The 20,756-nt window shown below is 47.7% G+C and overlaps 1 protein-coding gene across 1 annotated transcript in view; it reads right to left on the reverse strand.

The window, feature by feature from the left end:
* Positions 1 to 1,797: 1,797 nt before the first annotated feature.
* LOC144751998 (vomeronasal type-2 receptor 26-like) overlaps positions 1,798 to 20,756 on the reverse strand; it is a 41,576-nt gene continuing 22,617 nt past the window's right edge. The window contains exon 3 of the mRNA XM_078639957.1: positions 1,798 to 2,708. Coding sequence (XP_078496083.1) covers positions 1,798 to 2,708 — 911 coding nt within the window. The remainder of the gene's footprint in view (positions 2,709 to 20,756) is intronic.

The raw sequence follows: 20,756 nt of genomic DNA on the forward strand, positions 1-20,756 counted from the left end.
ATCTTTCATAGACATTTGGCGCAGCTCACAGCATGAAACCATCTTGCTACACCAAGCTGTGTGAATAGTAACGTGCACAGTTGTGCTAACTTTACAACACTGTAGCACATCCCTGTGCTTCACTTTATGCTGGTACACATTTAGCTGGCTAGCACCAATGCAGGTATCCTTGACCAATGGTGCAGGGGGCCTGCTTTGGCAATCGTCTACTGTTTGTGCACCGGCACTGGCAGAAAGGACAGGAATGCACCATACCTTGTAAAAATGGTACATGGATGCCCTTTTCTTTCCAGGTAGGATAGCACAGCTAGAATGCTTGTGACGCTGCCTTACACCAATATATTGACTACCCTTTGGCCTACATACAGTGTCGGAGAGCACTGGGGCATAGCTACCTGGATTGCAATACAATTACCTACATTGTCCTTAGTTGTGACTCCCTTTGTTGCTGATGTAGTTGGCCATAATTAGCACTGTCCTGTCCCGTAACTCCAATCACCAACTATTCGAGGGATGACTGTGGACACTTGCTCCTCCAAGGGATTGAGCTCCTCCTGGGCCACTGGACTTCCATCTCCGGTCTGCAATGCTGCATTGAGCTTTGTTACAACTTTCTCCTTTGTTTTGCACCTAAAATCAAGCCAGCACTTTTAACAGTCAGTGACTGTCATCTTGACTCCGGGAACGCAGTTCATCTTATTTACTATGGACTGTCATATGGTCTTTTTCCTCCCCATGACACTTTGGAGCTGACGAAGAGGTGGTGTTGGTGATCCATCGCCGCCGTGATCAAGATTGAATTCTCCTCCTGATTGAACTTGCATTTCCTCTTCTACTTCCTCTTCTCCAGGGACTCTGGCAGCTCATCTGGCTGGTTGTGGGGTTGAGGGGTTTGTTGTCCTTTGCTGTGCTCGCTCCTGGCTGTTCCATTGCTGCTTTTAGGTAAGTGTAATGGAACTTTTTTTTACAAGTACCTGAGTTTTTGTGTTTTTTCCCTGCTACGCACACAGAAGTGATGTTAGGATGGCTAGCATCCATTTACTAGTTGCTAATTGACTGAACATAATTTTTTTTACATTAGCGTTATTTTTTTTATCGACTGGATGTGCATAATTAGCAATCTCAGTTTTTTCAACCTCTAGCTCTTCCTAACGCCATGTTGTGGCAAAACAGCAGAGCCCTACTTCTTACAGATATACCCCAAAGTCCCCTTGCGCTACTGCATCTTGATAGTCCTTTCCTTTCAGTTTGTTTCTCATGACGCAGGACAAACCTCCAGTGGCAAATGATATCCACATGGCTGATAATCTTGTTTCCAACTGAGCACCCAGCATTACAAGGAGGCATTCAAGTATTCTGCTGAGATACCCACAATAGTACTTTGAGCCTATACTGTCCCTTTATCGCTTTATAGTGTTCTCTAATCCAAAATGTGCCAAACCTAAACCACACCTCATTGTGTTTATGCATGCCCGTCATTCTCACATGCTGTGCTAGTGCTTGTTTATTTTGGTTACACATCCATAGCTCAAGAGACAAGATTGTGTGAAAGAAATGCTTCATTAACCAATATGAAATCAATGATCTTACATTTAGATTTTACTTAGAAAACTACAAACATATTTCAATGTCCTTGTATTTCTCATGAAGTCCATTTTTGATTAAAACACCCTTAGCAGTGGCGATGCTGAAGAAGAGACCGCAGTCACATATGCCAAAGAGGAGCAGCTCTGCTACAGGAAGAAAGACTTCACATTCACATTTCCTATATTTCAAGAGATCTAAGCAAATCTCACTTTATGTATTCTTGCTGCAGATGGTCCTTTGCATCAAGTATTGCTTGGTGTTTATATCCGGCCTCCAAAGGATAATATAACACTTGGGAATGAAGATACACCCTAAGAGTCCTGCACTTGATGACAAGATGGCAAAGATCTCCACGGCCACCATATACTTGCCCTGTGTGCTGAGATACGCTGGGATGAAAGAGACCCAGACGGCCAGAAACACAAGCATGCTGAAGGTGAGGAACTTGGCCTCATTAAAACTCTGGGGCAAATTACGGGCATAAAATGCAACCACAAAGCTGACAGTGGCCAACAAGCCCAGGTATCCCAACATCAGATAGAAGAAGAGAACAGAGCCCTCGTCACACTGGATGATGGTGGTGTCACCCATCTGTATCTTCACTGGGAATGGAGGATCACGGAGCAGCCAGACTGTGCAAATCAGGACTGGAGCAAATGAACACAGGAGGACCACTGCACTGGGCATTCTGGACCCAAGCCACCTTGAAGAACGGCTGGTGGGATCGCGAGCATTGAACGCTATAATCACAGTGATGGTCTTTGCCAGGACAGTAGAAATGCTGATGGAAAAGATGATAATGAAAGAATTTTGTCTGAGCATACAGGTCACCTGCAACGGATGCCCCATGAAGGTGAAGGAGGAGAGGAAACAAAGCAAGAGAGCAATTAGAAGCGCGTAGCTGAGACCTCTGTTGTTTGCTTTGACAATTGGTGTATCTTGGAATCTCCTGAAGACACAGAGAACAAAAAGGGTGATTAGGAAGAGGAGGCTTCCCAAGGATGAAAAGAGGATCCCCAAAGGCTCTTCAAGGGACAGGAACTGCAGAGTTGTTAATTCACATTCCGTCCGTCCTGCGTTGGGCCAGTGGTCTTCAGGACAAGGCCAGCAATGTGCAGAATCTGGAAAGAAATATGTATCTTGGTTGGTGATGTTAACTTTGTGTCACCTGAAATAATACTGAGTTTGAATTTAGCAACATTGACCAGCTAACTAACCACACTGACAGCAGTGATACGCTTAACCCCTTTGGTGTGTTGAATGGCCGGAAGCCGTCCAATACACCAGTGCTCATGTGCGTTGGATGGCTCCCAGCCATCCGATCACATGACACTGGCAATCCCTCTGGTGTGGGCACGAGAGTGATTTCCTTTTCCCCCTAACAGCCTCAGGAGCCTAGGGAGGGCTTCCCCAGCTCCTGAGGTGCATGTTTGGTTTCTGTGAAATGACGATCAGAGCGCACATCGCACTCACGTCATTTCATAGGAATGGAAACTGAAGCGAGCCAATAGGCTCATTTTAGTTTCACTTTCTATGTGCTTAGGGGGTTATCTCAGCACCCAGTATGTAGAAAGTTAGGAGAGCTATTGCTGGGAAGGGGTGGAATCCTTCCTAGTGCATCCACCCAATAGCCACCAAGGAGGGTGGAGCAACCCCCTGGGCAAGCCCCTTTGTCCCCCCAATTACCTCTGGCATAATCAGGCTTCCTGCCGCCCTGGGGGGCAGATGGGGTCAGTAGCCCCCTATCTGCCCCTCGGGGAGGCAGAAAGCACCTTAGACACCAGTGATCATTGAAACAATTGATTTAGGGGTGGGGGCTGCACAGGATGGGCATGCCAATGCCCCCACACCCTAGCAAAGATCCAGTCTTTATGGTCAGTAGCCCCCAATCTGCCCCCGGGGGGGTTAAAAGTGCAATAGAAGACATGGATTAATTTTAAATTTGATTTAGGGGTGGAGCTGTCCAAGATGGGCATGCAATGTCTCACCCTAGCAAAATCCCCGTCTTTCTGACCACCCCGGGTCAGATGGGGTCAGTAGTCCCTAATCTGCCCTCTAGCGGGGCCGAGAGCCCAATAGAACGTGGGATTTTTTTGATATTTGATTGAAGGGTAAGGGCTGTCCAGGATGAGCATGCCAATGTCCCCCTTGTCTTTTTACTACCCTGGGAGGGGCAGATGGGGCAGTAGCCCACAATCTGCCCCACCAGAGGGCAAAAAGTCCACTAGATGCCAGGAATTATTTGTCCTATTTAATTTTGGGGCGGGGGCTGCCCAAGATATGCATGCCAATGCCCCCACCCCCTGCAATCTTTCTGCCCCCTGGGAAGCAGACCAGGGCAGTAGCCCCTTATCTTCCCATGTGGGGGGCAAATAGCCCACTTGGCACCAGGGATATATTTATGGGCATGCCAGTGAGAAGCCCCATAGGCAAGGGTAGCTCCCTTTTTTTAGGCATACATTTTGGCTGTTTCAGAGATATTTTTATTTTCATCGGCATATAAGCAAGGGCAGAAAACCACTAGAAACCAGGGCGAGTGTGTGTGCGTATAAACTGGAGTTTGACAGTCTGCATGCACTGAACTTTAGTATCATTTTACTCAGGAGACCAAGGGGAACGCTGGGTGGTAGGACAATTATGCCGGCACAGTGATCCCACCCAAACATGTGTGGGGAAAGTGTTTTTTTCAGCTAAATTTGAGGTTTGCAGGGGCTTCTGGGTGGGAAAACTTTTGGGAATCCATGTAAGCCATACCCCTTGGACCCCCCCAGGATGTCTAGTTTTCAAAAAGCTGTGGGTTTGGTAGGTTTCCCTTGATTACCGCCGAGCCTGAGGCCGAAAACCCAGGTGCACCCCTTGCAAAACCAGGTCGTTTTGTGATAGGTAAATTTGATCTCTCCACAATACGTTTTGGGCCCTTGCCTGTCGCAGGTACTTCGCTTGTGTGAGGTACAATTTGTATTGGGAGACCTGTGGGAATGTGCGGTGGGTGGAAGTTTATAGATCCATGCAGATTCCAGAACATTCCAATTACTGAAATGTGAGGAAAATGTTTTTTTGTGTGAAACTTTGAGGTTTGCAAGTGATCTGAGTAACTGACCCTGGTTAGAGCCACACAAGTCAACCCATCCTGGATTTCTCTGGGTGTCTAGTTTTCAAAAATGTATAGGTTTGCTAGGTTTCCCTAGGCAGAGTGAGGTTTACAGGGGAATATTAGAAACTCTAGTGAAGGGGAATTCCAATAATGGACTAGCCAAGCTTAAAAATTGTATTTTACTAATCCAAATCTGTAATACAGTGCCTAGAGTGGTAAAAGGCTTTTGTTATTTTTCAGCTTTGCATGAATGACACTAGCTAATCGTATGCTTAATACCTTTGTCATTTTCTAGCTCAGCCTGGATAGCGCTGTGCTAATTCTATACCTACAAACTTTTCTAGAAAAACTAAGATTGGAGGTGACCAGATTCAGAGTGTGTCTGGTGTTGTAGTGTGCTCTATATAGGAGCTATGTAGGAGCTGCTGTCCAAACTTGGTAACTTTCTAGAGTTCACGGCTTCCGTTTTTCACAATATTGTATGCAGCACTCTAAGCCTGACAGGTATACTGTGGTCTGCTTTTCCATTGGTTTGCTAATACTTTTGGCAGTTTTTTGACAAATCTTCACAAAAAGCTCCAAAAAGGTGCTCTTTTTTTGGTTAGCTTCTTCTTGAAAAGTGTTGGGGTTATCTGTCAAAAACAGGGGGTGAGGGGGGGGGGGGGGTCAGCCAATGCTAAATCCCTCTGCAATTTCCATTTAGATTTCTGAACAGCACTAAAGGGTGCTTTTTGTAATTTGATGTAATTCTGTTCAGTAGTATTTGAGAAATATTTGTATTACTGGGCAATTGAGTTTTAGGGACTTAAAAAAATAAAGCATTCTGATTGGCCTATGGGGCTTTTTTACTCTCAGGCCGCCTTGTGCTTGTGCAGTGAGTGCTTTGATTGGCTGGACACAACATGGAAGAAAATGTTGCAGGAGCCATTATCAGACTCTGAGGATTTAGTTCAATTCTTCCTTTCCTAGGTGTAATAAATGGGTGCCGTATGGTACAAAATTTAAGCCTGAGTCTGTCTCGCCGGAATTTATTCTCAAGACCTCCGCACACTGAGCCCCCACAACTAGGCAACCTACCTTCTCTGGCACTTTCAGTGACTGGATCAAATCACAAAAGTTATGAGACACATGTCTGAAAGTGCAGGAAATTGTGCTAAAATGTATATTCACTATTTAAACTAATTATTAAGAGTGGGTGACTTGTAGTATGGGCCATTTCCAGAGAGAAATTAGGTAGATATTTTTATTATGATTAAAAGTGTGCAAGTGTTTATCTTTCCCTATGTACAGCAATATTTCAATTATTTCTGTTAAAGAGAAACAGCTTACTTTCTTGGAACACACAAACACACATTTCCAAAGATTCACTGCTCTATTTAATGTGATTTTATCCTCAAATTCTACTGTACTCACACACGTGTGCTGCATTGTCCCTTCCTGCACATAAATAATCCTTTAGAAAATGACGATTTGCAGGTTTTATGTGTGCTGCACAAAAACGCAAGCATAGAAGTTACAAATCACCATTCTGGATTGTTTATATGCAGGAAGGGTGCCCTCCCTGCATATACACAATCATTCCCTCAACACAGGCACCCTTCACTTTGGTGCAAGGGTGCCCGCATTGGCGATAGACAGCTACATTTTGCACCAGCAGAGCGAGAAATGCAATGGTGCACTGTATTTTTGTGAATGCGGTGCATCCCTGCATTTCTAAGTGATAGAACACAGCATTAGCGATTTTGGTAGTAACCCGCGCTCCGCCACTTTCTAATACAAATGCCCCCATGTCTATAAAATATGACATCTTTAGTGCTCTACCTGTGCAGGCTCGCTAGCCGCTGCCTAGTACAATGAAGGTGACCTTGCCTCATAATAGCAGGATGTCTGTGTTACAGGCAGGATTGTTTTTAGGCAGGAAGAGGTACTTTCTGGCCAAAAACACTCCTTAAAGGCAGTTACCTCTTTCTCTGCAAGATGCAGAATGCATTAAGCATAGAAAGAAAAAGTAACAAGGAGATATGAACATATTTCTCCTCACTACGCCATGGTCGAGGTGGCGTACCATTTTTACGCAATCCCCGATTTACCGATTTACTGAACTAAACTTCATGGGTGATGCACGGCCACGCCCCTGCTCCACCCATTGAACACCAACGCCGCTACGCTCTGCTCTATTTTTTTACAAAGTCACACAGGCCGGGCAAATTGCCCTTAGTGTGGCTCTGTAAATCTTACTTAAGATTGTGTGTTATATAGAGCCATATTGCATGTAAGGCCACTAAAAATGCCAATAAAAATGCTCAGTAAGTCTGGGCCTCGGAGCGGGTGCAAGAAATCGCCATAAGGAAGTACGTTGTACGGGTCAGGGTTCTCGCCCTTAGGTGGCCTCGGAACCTAGAGAGACATGTTGCTTATTTCCCAGTCACAGGGTGGGCACAATGTCTCCACTGTGTTACAGAATGTTTGGGCTGCTTCTCTGTTTGCGCTGCAGCTCCAGGTGCAAGTGGGATAGATTACTAGGACCGATGTTATGCCCAAAACCCAACTGTTCACCCAAAAGGCCATAACAAAAAAACTACAAACATACATAGGCTGTACGCGGAGTTCAATGAATCTGTGATCACTGGTCCATTCCAGGGATCTTACATTATTCTCTAATAACCTGACGTCTCACTAGACAGGGGTTTTCAATAAATTACTAAGGGCCATATTACCAAGGACCGGCGATAACATTATCGCCGCTTTCGCGGGAGGAAACTGCCACTAAAGCGGGGATAAGGGGCGTGATAATATGCCCTTGTGGATTCCCATAGAGCTTGGGCTTCTATGAGAATTCTCCAGGGCATATTATCAAGCCCCTTATAATGTTATCGCTGTTTCTTGATAATATGGCCCTACGATCTTACAGCTACACCTCAAAATCTGATGTGAAGAGGCATTGCCTACATCCCCTTCACTTACATGTATGGTAGCAGGACAAATCCTAATTTACACAAATGTTACGAACGTTATTAAAGTCTGCGTTACTAACTCTAAGACCTTCAAACAACACTTTTTTTGCAATAAATTTCTCGCAAGGCCCAAGTTTATTTTTGGAAAACCACCACAATACTCAACTATATGTCTCTGATAAAATCATTACATCCAATGCCAACACGCCACCCGAGTTCACCATCGACAGCATCTTCTTATCTCAACAGATGGCAGAACAAATTCCTTGACACTGCATCTCCCTCTCAACACATCTACTCGAGGTTCTAGAAGATAGAGCTCTCGCCCCCACAGGCTTATCCCCTGGCTGTCATGGGCAAGGGGATCATGTGGCTCCCAGTCTCCATCCTGGAGTGTCCACCTTGAAAAAATCAGTTGAATGCTTCAGAAAATCTTTTAGTTGCTAACGCTGACCTGGATAAGATCGCTGTTCTCAGTAAGAAGGACTCCTCCAAAGTCACACACAACAAATGGCTCTCCAACATCTTTTCCCATCAAAAGCAAAAGCCACAACTGTATGCAGATTATTACCAACCCAATTCTGTCCAGCAAACAGCTCTCTACATCAAAGGAGGGGCTACATAGCTTCCATAATACGCGCACACTTCTCCTTCTTTCATACTCATATTGTCACAGCTGAAAATTCTCCAAAAGAACTCTCCTGAGTCTACCAAGAACTTATCCCTTATCCTTCTCACACCGCCTAATCGCCATCTTTGAAGACTAAATGGATTTCACTTGAGTAAAAGAGTCCCACATGGAAGTTGGGATGAGGAGGTTTGAAAGTTTTGGATCATTAACGAGGATGATGATATTATGCCGTTACAGCGACAGTGGTTTTATCGTTGAAGAAATCATAAACATTGACCATTCCACACCAGTTACAATAATCACAAAATTTGCCCATGTGACCCTGCTAACAGGTGATGTTTACAATAACCACCATACTTACGCTTCTACTTAAGAAACTTAGGGGCAGATTTACAATAACTGGCACATCCCTGCATATTAGCAGGGATGTGCAACTTATTGTGCGCCATGCCTCCGCCACCATGGATGCGGCGCAATTATAATGTGGCGCACCATGGGGCAAAAACAGCACAGATGCGTGATGTATCTGTGCCGTAATGGCGGGCGGCGCATTGCTGGAGTTGCGTCGCAAGGGCGACGCAGCTCCAGCAAGGCTCTGGGGTGCCCTATCTTCACAATGCTGCGTCAATCCTTACGCCTGCTTCAATTAGGCGCAGGGTTTTGACGCAGCATGGTCCCAAAAGTGACTAAGTGAAATCTTGTAGATTTTGCTCAGCCACTTTTAGGAGGCGTTCCGGCGCCGGAACGCCGCCACCCCCGCTCTGCGCAGGAAGGCCTCCTTTTTCATCTCCCAGATGACCATGGCGCATCTTTTGCGCCGCCGCTACCTCACAAAAGTGCGGCGTAAAAGGGGCGCAGAGGGCTTGTAAATCTGCCCCCCGATGTATATCGTGACTAGCTAACAAACGGCAGGCTGATGTCTGGCTTCCTCACCATGACTAACACTGCAGAAGTGGTGGCCACCTCTCAATATTCTAGCTACCTTGAAGGGAATGTGTCTCTTGAGTGACTCTAAGTCTGGCTATAGCCCTCAGAGGAGAACTAAATCAGTAGTAATGAACTTCAGGGAAGGACTCGCTCACCCAAACACAATGGTGAGAGTGGTGCTCTGATCCTTCTCGATCTTTCTGCAGATTTTGATACAAACAACTGAATAATTCCACTTCTTAGATGCAGTCCTGCTTGGAGCCAGGGGTGCTGAACCCCAAGGGTTCAAATACTTCTTAGTCAAACGCATTCGTAAGGTGAAAACCTTACCTAATCACCAGTATGTCTTGCAGCGTTCCCCACGGAACACCCCTCTCCTAGGGTTTCTGCTACATATATTTGCCCCACAGGGATCCTCATCAACTGCAAGGTTGATATTTTATCATGTATGCAAATACAACCTAAATACAAAATCAATAAAGAACCAAAAAGGTGAGGAAACAGCCCCTAAAATGAAAAATAATTGATTAAGCCCCAAAAAGCACAAACAGTGGAAATCCTCCTGTTGAGCTCTAGGAGACCGAACACCCCAACCTTTTTGAGGATGTATGACGTTACAACGCATACTTTTACATCGCATGCCTTTACAACGCGGTTTTTACATCGCATACCTTTACAACGCAGAGCGCTTTGGGGCGCTGGATAGTGAATAGTTTAATTTACTATTCCAACTCCAGTCGCCGTGGACACTAGGGAAGGTGTTGGACAGTAAATTAAACTTATTCCCTATCCTAGAGCGCCCCCCAGCGCAATGCGTTGTAATGGTTTGCGTTGTAAAAGTTGCGTCGTAAAGGCACTGCGTGGTAAAAGTTGCGTTGTAAAGGATGTTTCCTCCTTTTTAGGTCTCGCCTGTCGATGCGCATGCGCATCGAGCTTGCGAGACTATGGGGGCTTATCCACTCTTTGTCCAACTTGCAAGGAATCGTGGCGATTCCTTGCAGTGCCCGTGACTTTTAAGCTCAATGCGCATGAGCATTGAGCTTAAAAGCGCGTGCACATGCCCCCAGCCGCCTGCCTTGCCTACTCTCCCGCCCCCTCACTTCTTGATTGCACGGCCGCTAGGCCGTGCCTCCCCTACTCTCCTCCCCCCTCCTCCTCCTACTCTCCTCCCCTGTCTGCCTGCCGTGTCGCACCTCTCCCCTCTCCGCCCCCTCCCCTGCCCGCCGTGCTCTCCCCTCCTCTCCTTTCCCACGCTCGCCTCCTGAAAGTTGTCTTCGTTTTGTCTCACCGCTCTCCGTTTACTTTCCTGCCTCCCCCTCTTTCACCCCTTTCTATTTTATATCCCCAATTTTCTCCTTTTTAGTTTTTATTTATTCCACTTCCCCAGCAGCACCGCACACACGCCCCTCCCCCGCTGTCCCCTGGAGCAGCGCGCAGACACCCGCTCCCTCCCCCGGTGACATGTCTCTCGCTGCCTCTGTTTGTGTTGGTGCAGCGAGAAATGTTCTGTCACAATCCCGTCCGTCAAATCCGGCTTCGTATCCTCACTCACAATGTCACGGGCACCGCGGCCTGTGCCCTCACACCTCCGACGACCACTCGGTGCAAATACGGACTCTCTCCCTCAGTACTGCGTCATCAGTGCCTCCCACGGCGACCCCCTCTTCCAACAGACCACCCTCCCAGACCAGCAGCCCTCCTCTCCCTTTCACCCCACAGAAACCGTGCCCGCACTCATGACGTACACGCCGTCCTTTCCTACCCACACACCTGCACTCACACTGCCTCTCATCTTCTGCATCTCACAGCGACAGTCTCTCCTATCCCAGGCGTCCCACGCTGAGTCTATTTCAACTCCGGCTTCCCACAATGACCGTTTCTCCCGCCTCATTGACAGTCTCTCGTTTCCAGTGTCTCTATCTCCTGCATCCCACACTGACAGTCTCTCTCGTATCCTGCACGCCACACTGACAATCTCTCTCATTTGCTGCACCCACCCTACATGACAGTCTCCCACGCCTCGTACACCCAGCAATTACAATATCTTACGTCCCCTGCACGCCACACCGACGGTCTCTCTCGCCTCCTGCACTCCATACTGACAAGTCTCTCTCTCATCCTGCACGCCACACTGACGGTCTCTCTCGCCTCCTGCACTCCACACTGACAAGTCTCTCTCGAATCCTGCACGCCACACTGACGCTCTCTCTCATTCCTATACTCCACACTGACAGTCTCTCTCGAATACTGCATGCCACACTGACGCTCTCTCATTCCTATACTCCACACTGACAGTCTCTCTCGAATCCTGCACTCCACACTGACGGTCTTTCTCGCCTCCTGGATCTTAGGCTGGCAGTCCCTCTCATCTCCAGCATTCTACAGTGACACTCCTCTTTCATCCTGCATGTCTCAGCTGCCTTTTAAATCATCTACGCTCCGCGCTCCACCAGACAAAGGCACCACGAAGCTTTGCTGAGCGGCTATAACTGTCAATGCCTAGAGCGTGGAAACAAATGTCTGGAGCTCGTGTTACAAACACCCTACAGTTGTAGCTAACATGGCATAGCCTCGGGCAACTAATGGTATAATATTGTGCTCTCCATAGCTACACAGTCCTGGACGGCTGCATTGCCCATTGTTGCTCCACCGGGGCAAGAGCTGTGCCACCCTTTGAAGATCCCCGCTGGCTTTGTAAATAAGCCCCGTCTGGGTTATATATATGCCATTTGGCTATCATTAACATCGAGCAGAAGACCTTTCTGTGCCTCCCCTACTCTCTTCCCCCCTCCTCCTCCTACTCTCCTCCCCTGTCTGCCTGCCGTGTCGCACCTCTCCCCTCTCCGCCCCACCCCTGCCCGCCGTGCTCTCCCCTCCTCTCCTTTCCCGCGCTCGCCTCCTGAAAGTCGTCTTCGTTTTGTCTCACCGCTCTCCGTTTACTTTCCTGCCTCCCCCTCTTTCACCCCTTTCTATTTAATATCCCCAATTTTCTACTTTTTAGTTTTATTTATTCCAGTTCGTGTGTCACCTCTTTCTTCCTTTGCCCATCCAACCTCCGTTTTTGTTCTGCCTTTGTCCCTGCTCAGCAGCCCCGCATGCCTTCCCCAGCAGCACCGCACACACGCCCCTCCCCCGCTGTCCCCGGAGCAGCGCGCAGACACCCGCCCCCTCCCCCGGTGACATGTCTCTCGCTGCCTCTGTTTGTGTTGGTGCAGCGAGAAATGTTCTGTCACAATCCCGGGAAATATCACCACCTCCGGGGATTATTTATTAACAAGCGGGCTCCTGCCCCGCCTCTCTCCTCATTCGATCTCTCTCATTCGGCTTCTTCTGCTGCTCTCCCCTCCTCTCCTTTCCCACGCTCGCCTGGGAGCCCTAATGAAATGTATTGACGCGGGGGCTTAAAAAGTTTGAAGACTAGGGCTCTAGGGCCTATTGGCTTAGCCTGTGGCCAATGTTAAGCTCCAAACTCCTACGAAAGGTGATGTCACCCATCAAATACAGGTAGCCCCGCCCACACTCCACAAACACCCTCTGCCTAACAGCTGAACAAAGCCACACTTGCGTCGAAGTGGAAAGTCCCCGACGATCTCTGTTCGATCTTTAGTCTGCTTTGCTTTCACTTTCTTTTAAGACAGTAAAGTTAGCATTTCCAGGAAAGGAAGGACACCCACGCGCAGTACATGTGAATGCCCTCACCCTCACTCACCCTCAACCCCTCACCCTCACTCACCCTCAAACCCTCACTCACCCTCACCCTCACTCACCCTCACCCTCACTCCCCCTCACTCACCCTCAACCCCTCACTCACCCTCACTCACCCTCACTCACCCTCACCCCTCACCCTCAACCCCTCACTCTCACTCATCCTCACTCACCCTCAACCCCTCACCCTCACCCTCACTCACCCTCACTCACCCTCAACCCCTCACCCTCACTCACCCTCAAACCCTCACTCACCCTCACCCTCACTCACCCTCACCCTCACTCCCCCTCACTCACCCTCAACCCCTCACTCACCCTCACTCACCCTCACTCACCCTCACCCCTCACCCTCAACCCCTCACTCTCACTCATCCTCACTCACCCTCAACCCCTCACCCTCACCCTCACTCACCCTCACCCACCCTCAACCCCTCACCCTCACCCTCACTCACCCTCAACCCCTCACCCTCACTCACCCTCACCCTCACTCACCCTCACCCTCAACCCCTCACCCTCAATCACCCTCAACCCCTCACCCTCACCCTCACTCACCCTCACTCACACTCACCCTCACTCACCCTCACCCTCACTCACCCTCACCCACCCTCAACACCTCATCCTCACTCACCCTCACCCTCACTCACCCTCAACCCCTCACCATCACCCTCACTCACCCTCACCCTCACTCACCCTCACCCTCACTCACCCTCAACCCCTCACCCTCAATCCCTCACCCTCACTCACCCTCAACCCCTCACCCTCACTCACACTCAACCCCTCACCCTCACTCACCCTCACCCACCCTCACCCTCACTCACCCTCAACCCCTCACCCTCACTCACCCTCACTCACCCTCACTCACCCTCACTCACCCTCACTCACCCTTACTCACCTCAACCCCTCACCCACCCTCACTCACCCTCAACCCCTCACCCTCACTCACCCTCAACCCCTCACTCACCCTCACTCACACTCACCCTCACCCACCCTCACGCTCACCCTCACTCACCCTCAACACCTCACCCTCACACAGTGCAATAGCTCTCAGACCATTTCAGTTACAGCTTTTATAAATATTTATGGCTTTTTTTATTTGTAATTCTTTAGCATTGGCTACAGGAAACAAAAATGCTAAACATTTACAAAAAAAACCCATAAACAATTCTAAAAGCACTAACTCTAATGGTGCGAGACCTATTGCATCTCCAATGCTTGTTGATCCAATGCTTGGCTCTACACTCAAAGTCTTTCAAATATGCCCCAAATGGGTTATGTTTGTCAATGAAAGCTCTTTCTCCTTTCAGATCAATACTATGGCCAACATCTTCTTTTTCCCTTTCCATCGCTTCCTTGGGATCCTCCACTTACTGCAATCTGAGCTCTTGCTGTTTCTTGTATGAACTATTGGAATGGAGTTTATACCAGTCTCCATAAGAAGATCTCTCCCACTTCTTCTTCACCAGTATGATACAGTTTTCCTGAAAATGCTTTCTGTGTATTTGTGATTCTGCTGCAAAATGCTTCAAAGAACACTCAGACACTTTTCAAGCACATGCTCTACATATACTATTTTTGAGCAAGCATGAAACCTCTCACCCATGTCCAAACCTACTGACCCCCCTAGACTGCTCAGTCAAATGTCCAGACCAAGAGGAGTGAGGAAGTGAAGTGTTTGGTGTTCTGAGCAATTCAAATGTCTTTGAGTTTAAAACTGCCCCATATACCAAACCTGGGACCTGTACACAGGGTGCGAACACACAAAACACGTATGATCTATCTCCACTGGCAGAATGTTGTAGTCTAATCATGTTGACCAGGGGATTTTAGCAACCACTGGACTGATGTCAAGGACTCTAATGGCTCTCGATGGAATACCATTGGTAATAAAAATATGACAAAAGGTTGTAGGAAGCAAAACCAAAGGGGATGATGGACGGAGTGTTGAACATTACAAGCACTCACCCCCATTCAACTGATCTGGGTTTAATCCATCATCATTCTTTGCTCACTCCACCACCCCAGTTCTGACAGGGTCATATGCAAATCAGTCTGACCTGTGCCTCATGGGAACGGTCCAGCCCAACTGCCAAACGATGTCTTCCCTGGATCGGAAACAAGCTACCGAGGACCGGTTTCTGGCTAATCAGCCGTCATCAGCCATGCTGGCTTGAATCCAGTGGCAAAGTGAGCAAGGGACCCACGTCTGGGCATACCCTGCCAACTTAGGACCGGTTTCTGCTCTCCATGACACTGGAATTAAGCTATCCTGGCTGATGAGGAATGAAAGCCTGAAACCGGTCCTAGGATGCTTGTTTCCAGTCCGGGGAGGACCTGCCTTGGCAGTTCGGGCTGGACTGTTCCCATGGGGCACAGGGTCAAGACTGATTTGCATATGGCTTTGTTCAAACTGGAATGGCATGGTGAGCACAAAAACAATAGATTTGCACCCAGTTCTCTGTACTGGGGTGAATGTATGACATTGTTCTACATTCTGTCCATCAACTGTTGTTTTTGCATTTGTCACCCTGAGTGGGACGGGTATGCTCAGACGTGAGTCCCGTGCTCTCCATGCCACTGGAATCAAGCAATCCTGGCTGATGAGGGCTGAAAGCCTGAAACCGGTCCTAGGATGCTCGTTTCCAGTCCAAGGAGGAACTGGCTTGGCAGTTCGGGCTGGACTTTTCCCATGGGGCATAGGGTCAAGACTGATTTGCATATGGCTGGGTTCAAACTGGAATGGCTGGTGAGCAAAAATTCGATGAATTTAGGCCCAGATCTCCTTACCAGGGTGAATGTATGACATTTTTCTGCATTCTGTCCATCAACTGCTGTTTTTGCAAAAGGTTGTAGGATCCATACACATTTGAAAAAAATCCATTCTGGATGATTACCCAGACCTAATTTCTTTCTAACTTATCTCAGAAAAAGTATCGGCTAAAGAACATGGAAAAATACCTGAAAATTGATTCTAGAAAGGGAATTATTAATTTTGTTTGGTAGTGCACTACGACCAATAAAGAAACCAACTTGATAGACTCAACACAATAATTGCAATGTTTCAAACCTGTGGCAGCTGAGGCTCAGGCTTAACTTGGAGAAAATAGTATTTAGAAGTACGAAAACAATGAATGAGCTAAAAGCACAGCATTGCATATGTAATGGGTTTACAGGGGAGTTAAATATGGCAATCTGAGATTAGCATGTTCTTACCTGCTTTAGGGGTCAGCACATCCACTGGGCACCAGATGTTAGTGCTCCAGTGAGAAGAGCAACAAGCAGCAACAGAGTCAACAAGCAACAACAAGCAACACAACCCAGTAAAAATAAATGAAGGGGATCAAGCAAAAAAAGGACATTTTCGCTCAATGAATCATTGTCTCATCTCAAGATTTAAATGCTCTAGTCACTGGCATTCTCAAGTTGCACATAGCCATGAGACCAACAGCAAGGCCTATCAGAGGAGGGAACCAATTTCTTCATATCAACCCAGCACTTGTTACTCTACAAATGGCGTCCTTGTAAAGTGAGAAGCATATCCGAAAGGGCCTGCATCAAGAACCTTGCGCCATTCACGCTCTTTGAAGCTATGAAGGAGCCACCTTGGTCCACGCCTCGGATTCTGGAACCTTCCTCAGAAGAGACTAAATTGGTTGATGAATCCCTTGGGTACGGGGGAGTAGCTTCATGATCAGAGGACATTTTAAAATGTTTTATAAAAAAACTGGAAATAATTCCATAGACGTGGCATACAGTGACGAAAGGCTGCCTAAGGTCTTATTCCTCTCACTTTGTTATAGGTCGGCCCCATCAGCATTTTAACTCAAGAAGTCGCAATTTTTGATCATTAAGGATCTCATCTTTCTCCATTTATACAGTGTCATTGTAAGGTCAACCTTTCCTACAGATGACATGGATAGAACACCTGATGCAACATAAGTCTGCGTGAGGTGTCTCCTTATCCTCATGTCTAGGTCCAATAACAAGAGAGGGCCTCATTTACAAACTTTTGATGCACAAGATATGGCACATTCATGTCCTTCTACCCGCACGGTGCACAAACGACAGTCGGCGCAAATGCAGACACTCTTGGGTCATGTTACAGGGGTTCCTTCACTGTGGGGATGACACCTTCCTGCACAAAGCAAGCGTTGGTGGGAGTTTCTATTTTCTATGCATGCTTCAGAGAGCAGCATGCATAGAAAGAGGAAAAAACAAGCATAAATAAAAGTATTTTTCCTTGTTGCGCCACTACTATGCCTCCCCTTTATGATTCCTCGTAAATCCAAGAGTGCTTCAAATTCCATGGGTTTTGACTGGGAACACCCACAGCAACACCCTCAGAACACACCTTTCAGGCACTGTTCTGCATGAAAGGGGCACAAATTTACAAGGACGGGAAAAGCTGCATAAAGTGGCTTTTCCTTTTTGTTGTAAATATGCTGCATCACATTGCACCACCAGAGCATCAACAAAGTGATGCTCCGGAGACACTAAAGGACCACAAGGACCTTGTAAATGAGGCCCAAAGTCCAGGCACAGGGTCAAAACAATGTAGTCTGAATTGATGTCCTCTCATGTTAGAAACTAATCTCTGATTAGATTTAGTAAATAAGAAACACCATTTGACCAATTAATAGAGGGATCCTCCTTCCAGATTATCCCAGGGGATTTTGCCAGAAGACTGTCACATCTACTGCTTGCACACTTCGAAGATGCATCATCTTGTTCGTACTGATTAGGCCAAGTCCGGGAGGAAAGGAGCTACCGCAGAGTGTGTGTGCCCTTCACAGGCAAAACCACCTTCACGCCTCTGCTGAAAATGACAGCTTCTGCTGTCAACAATGTATGCAGTGCACTGCTTCTCACTCAGAAACTCTGGATTGCATGTTGGTCTCTTAGTGTCGTGCTTAAGAGTAGGTTTTAGGGTGTTAGGATTTGAGATTACATTTTAACCATGTTGGAAATGTTTATTTTATTATTATTGCTCACAAAATGTCTTGTTACTGAATGACATCTCCTTCCTGTATAGCTATTTTAGATGTACTGAGAAGCAGGTTGTTCCTGTCATAATAAACGCTTTTATTTATAGTGTCTAATCTTTGGACTCAAACAATTGGTCACCTCCCCAACCCACTCAGCGAGACACACGCTTGACTTCATCTTCTCAGTCAGGGACAACAGCACCTTCAGCCACTCCTCTGGACTGACAAATGCTGCTTCTATTTCTCCTTCACAAACCAACCATACACCACCATGCCCACTGCCACCCTTGTAGAAATTGGCACAAGGTCAGAGAAGAACAGCTCATCACCTCCCTCAGCAAAAAAAACACACAACCCACATCAATGGACGCTAATACATCAGCACGCAACATCCACCAATGGACCTCCAACTGCGCTGACAATCAATCAATCAGTCATTTGTTAAGCGCACTACATACCCGAGAGGGTCTCAAGGCACTGGATGGGAGAGGTGGCGGCCGCTACTGTTCGAACAGCCAGGTCTTTAGTATCCTCCTGAAGGACACAGGCTCCCCTCAAGAAAGCCCCAGGTAAGCAACACTCCAAAACAGCCAGCTAGTTCTCTCCTGCTATTCATGAGTCCAGATGCACTTTAGACGACTCCAGAAGATTCAAAGGAGCAACAAGACCCCGGAAGACCACTCAGCCTTCAAACCTACTGTCACCGAACCCCACATCATTAGAACAAAAAAGAAAAGGCCCTTCCAGAAAGGGTCAATGCCAATGCACTAAATAGCAAATAATGATTTGGAGTAATTAAAGAATTTGCCAAACTCAGCAGAGAAACAGTAGACATCCCACCCTCGCAAGATCTCTGCAACAAACTGAGCAACCTCTTCTACTGTAAGATTAAGGATATGTATATTACAGTTTCAACAGCCTCGATACCCAAGACCCTCTCTCCCCATCGCACCCAACAACACAGGACCCCAGAAGACCCTGCTCAGCTGGACTCCCTTCGCTGCTGACAACACCCTCAAGGTCATGAAGAGCATCCGCTCTGGAGCACCCTCGGACCCCTGCTGCACCACATCTTCAACGGAGATGGCACCTCCATCACCCTGAATTCTGCTGCATCTACTGCTCCACAACTCTGCCACTTGAAACACACATAGATGAACGCCCGGTTGAAGAAATCCTCTGCTGACCTGCTGGACCTCAAGAGCTTCAGACCATATCTCTGCTCCCCTTCCCAGCCAAGGTAACCAAGAAGGCCATGAACGCCCAACTTTTCAGTTCATCAAAGCAAACCACATCCTGGACCTCTCCTAATCTGGCTTCAGAAGCAACTACAGCACCAAGTCCACCCTCCTTGTCACCACAGATGACATCTGCACCCTCCCAGACTATTGCAAAACTTCTGCCCTCATCCTCCTGGACCTCTCGGTCGCATTCAATACCATCTCCCATCACACCCTATGCACAAGACAAAGTGCCACCGGCATCCGTGACAAAGCTGTGGAACCGATCTGCTTCTTCCTCACTGGCTGAATGGACTACCACGGTTTTACACTGAACCCACGGAAATCAGCTGCAAAGTCCCTAAGGTGATCATCCCTCAGCCCCACTCTCTTCAACATCTACATGACCCTGCTCATAGCCATCATCAGGAACCATGGACTCAACATCATCGCCTATGCCGACGACACCCAGCTCTCCCTCACCAATGAAGTCTCAGTTGTCAAGAACAACTTCCACGATGGGATGAAGGCTGTGGTCACCTGGATAAAGGACAGCTGCTTCAAGGTCAACTCAGAGAAGACTGAAGGCTTTATCCTTGGCTCCGCCTGGGACAACTCCTGGAGACACCCAGGGCTCTTCCCTCAGTCCGACATTATTCAATGTCTATATGGCCCCCCTGGAGGGTGTGGTGGCCCCCTACGACATCAAGATCGTCAGTTACGCGGACGATACGCAGTTGGTGGTCGCCTTATCCCAACTGGTAGAGAATCCTGACTTACTTCACTCCTGCCTGTCGGCAATCCACACCTGGATGGACGAGTCAGCCCTGAAGTTGAACGGCTCAAAAACAGAGGTAATGCTGTTAGGGAGTAAAAATCCCCTGCTCCCTCTGTCCAGCTGGCCAAGTTGTATGGGAGACTTGCCTACCCCGAAAGAGTTGATTAAGAGTCTAGGGGTGTGGATAGAGCAAGACCTTTCATTTAGGACTCACGCCAAGAAAACCGCGGGAGTGTGCTTTGCTTTGTTACAGTCAGCGCGGAAAATCCTCCCCCTTTTGCCTGTAACATCAAGGAAGCTGCTGATCCAGGGGCAGATTATATCTAGGTTAGATTTTAGCAATTCCATCTTCCTGGGCGCCCCGGAATCCTCCCTAGACAAACTCCAACAGGTCCAGAATGCGGCGGCAAGGTTACTCATGGGCATTCCTAGATCACAGTCTGCCCGGCCCGCCCTGAAGGCACTGCACTGGTTGCCAGTGCGCGAACGAGTGAAATTCAAGGCACTCTGCACTGCCCACAAAATCCTCCTGGGTAAGGGCCCCCCAATATTGAGGAACCTAGTGGTCCCATATAAAGCCAGTAGAACACTGCGGTCGGATCAAAAACATCTTCTCTTAGTCCCCAGAATTAAAAGAGCTAGGACGGGTGGGAGAAGGTTCTCAGTTCACACAGCAAAGCTCTGGAACTCGCTTCCTTTTGAAATGCGCGCTGAGACTTGCACACTGAGATTTCGCAAAGGTCTTAAAACTTACCTCTTCCCTGTTTGATTACATTAAACGTACCGTTTCTTAAATGGGTCTGGAAAGCGCTGGGATGCCCAAGGGTAGCTGCGCGCTATATAAAATTTTAATAATAATAATAATAATAATAATAATA

The sequence above is a fragment of the Lissotriton helveticus genome, chromosome 4_2 (assembly GCF_964261635.1).
Source record: "Lissotriton helveticus chromosome 4_2, aLisHel1.1, whole genome shotgun sequence".
Lineage (NCBI taxonomy): Eukaryota > Metazoa > Chordata > Amphibia > Caudata > Salamandridae > Lissotriton > Lissotriton helveticus.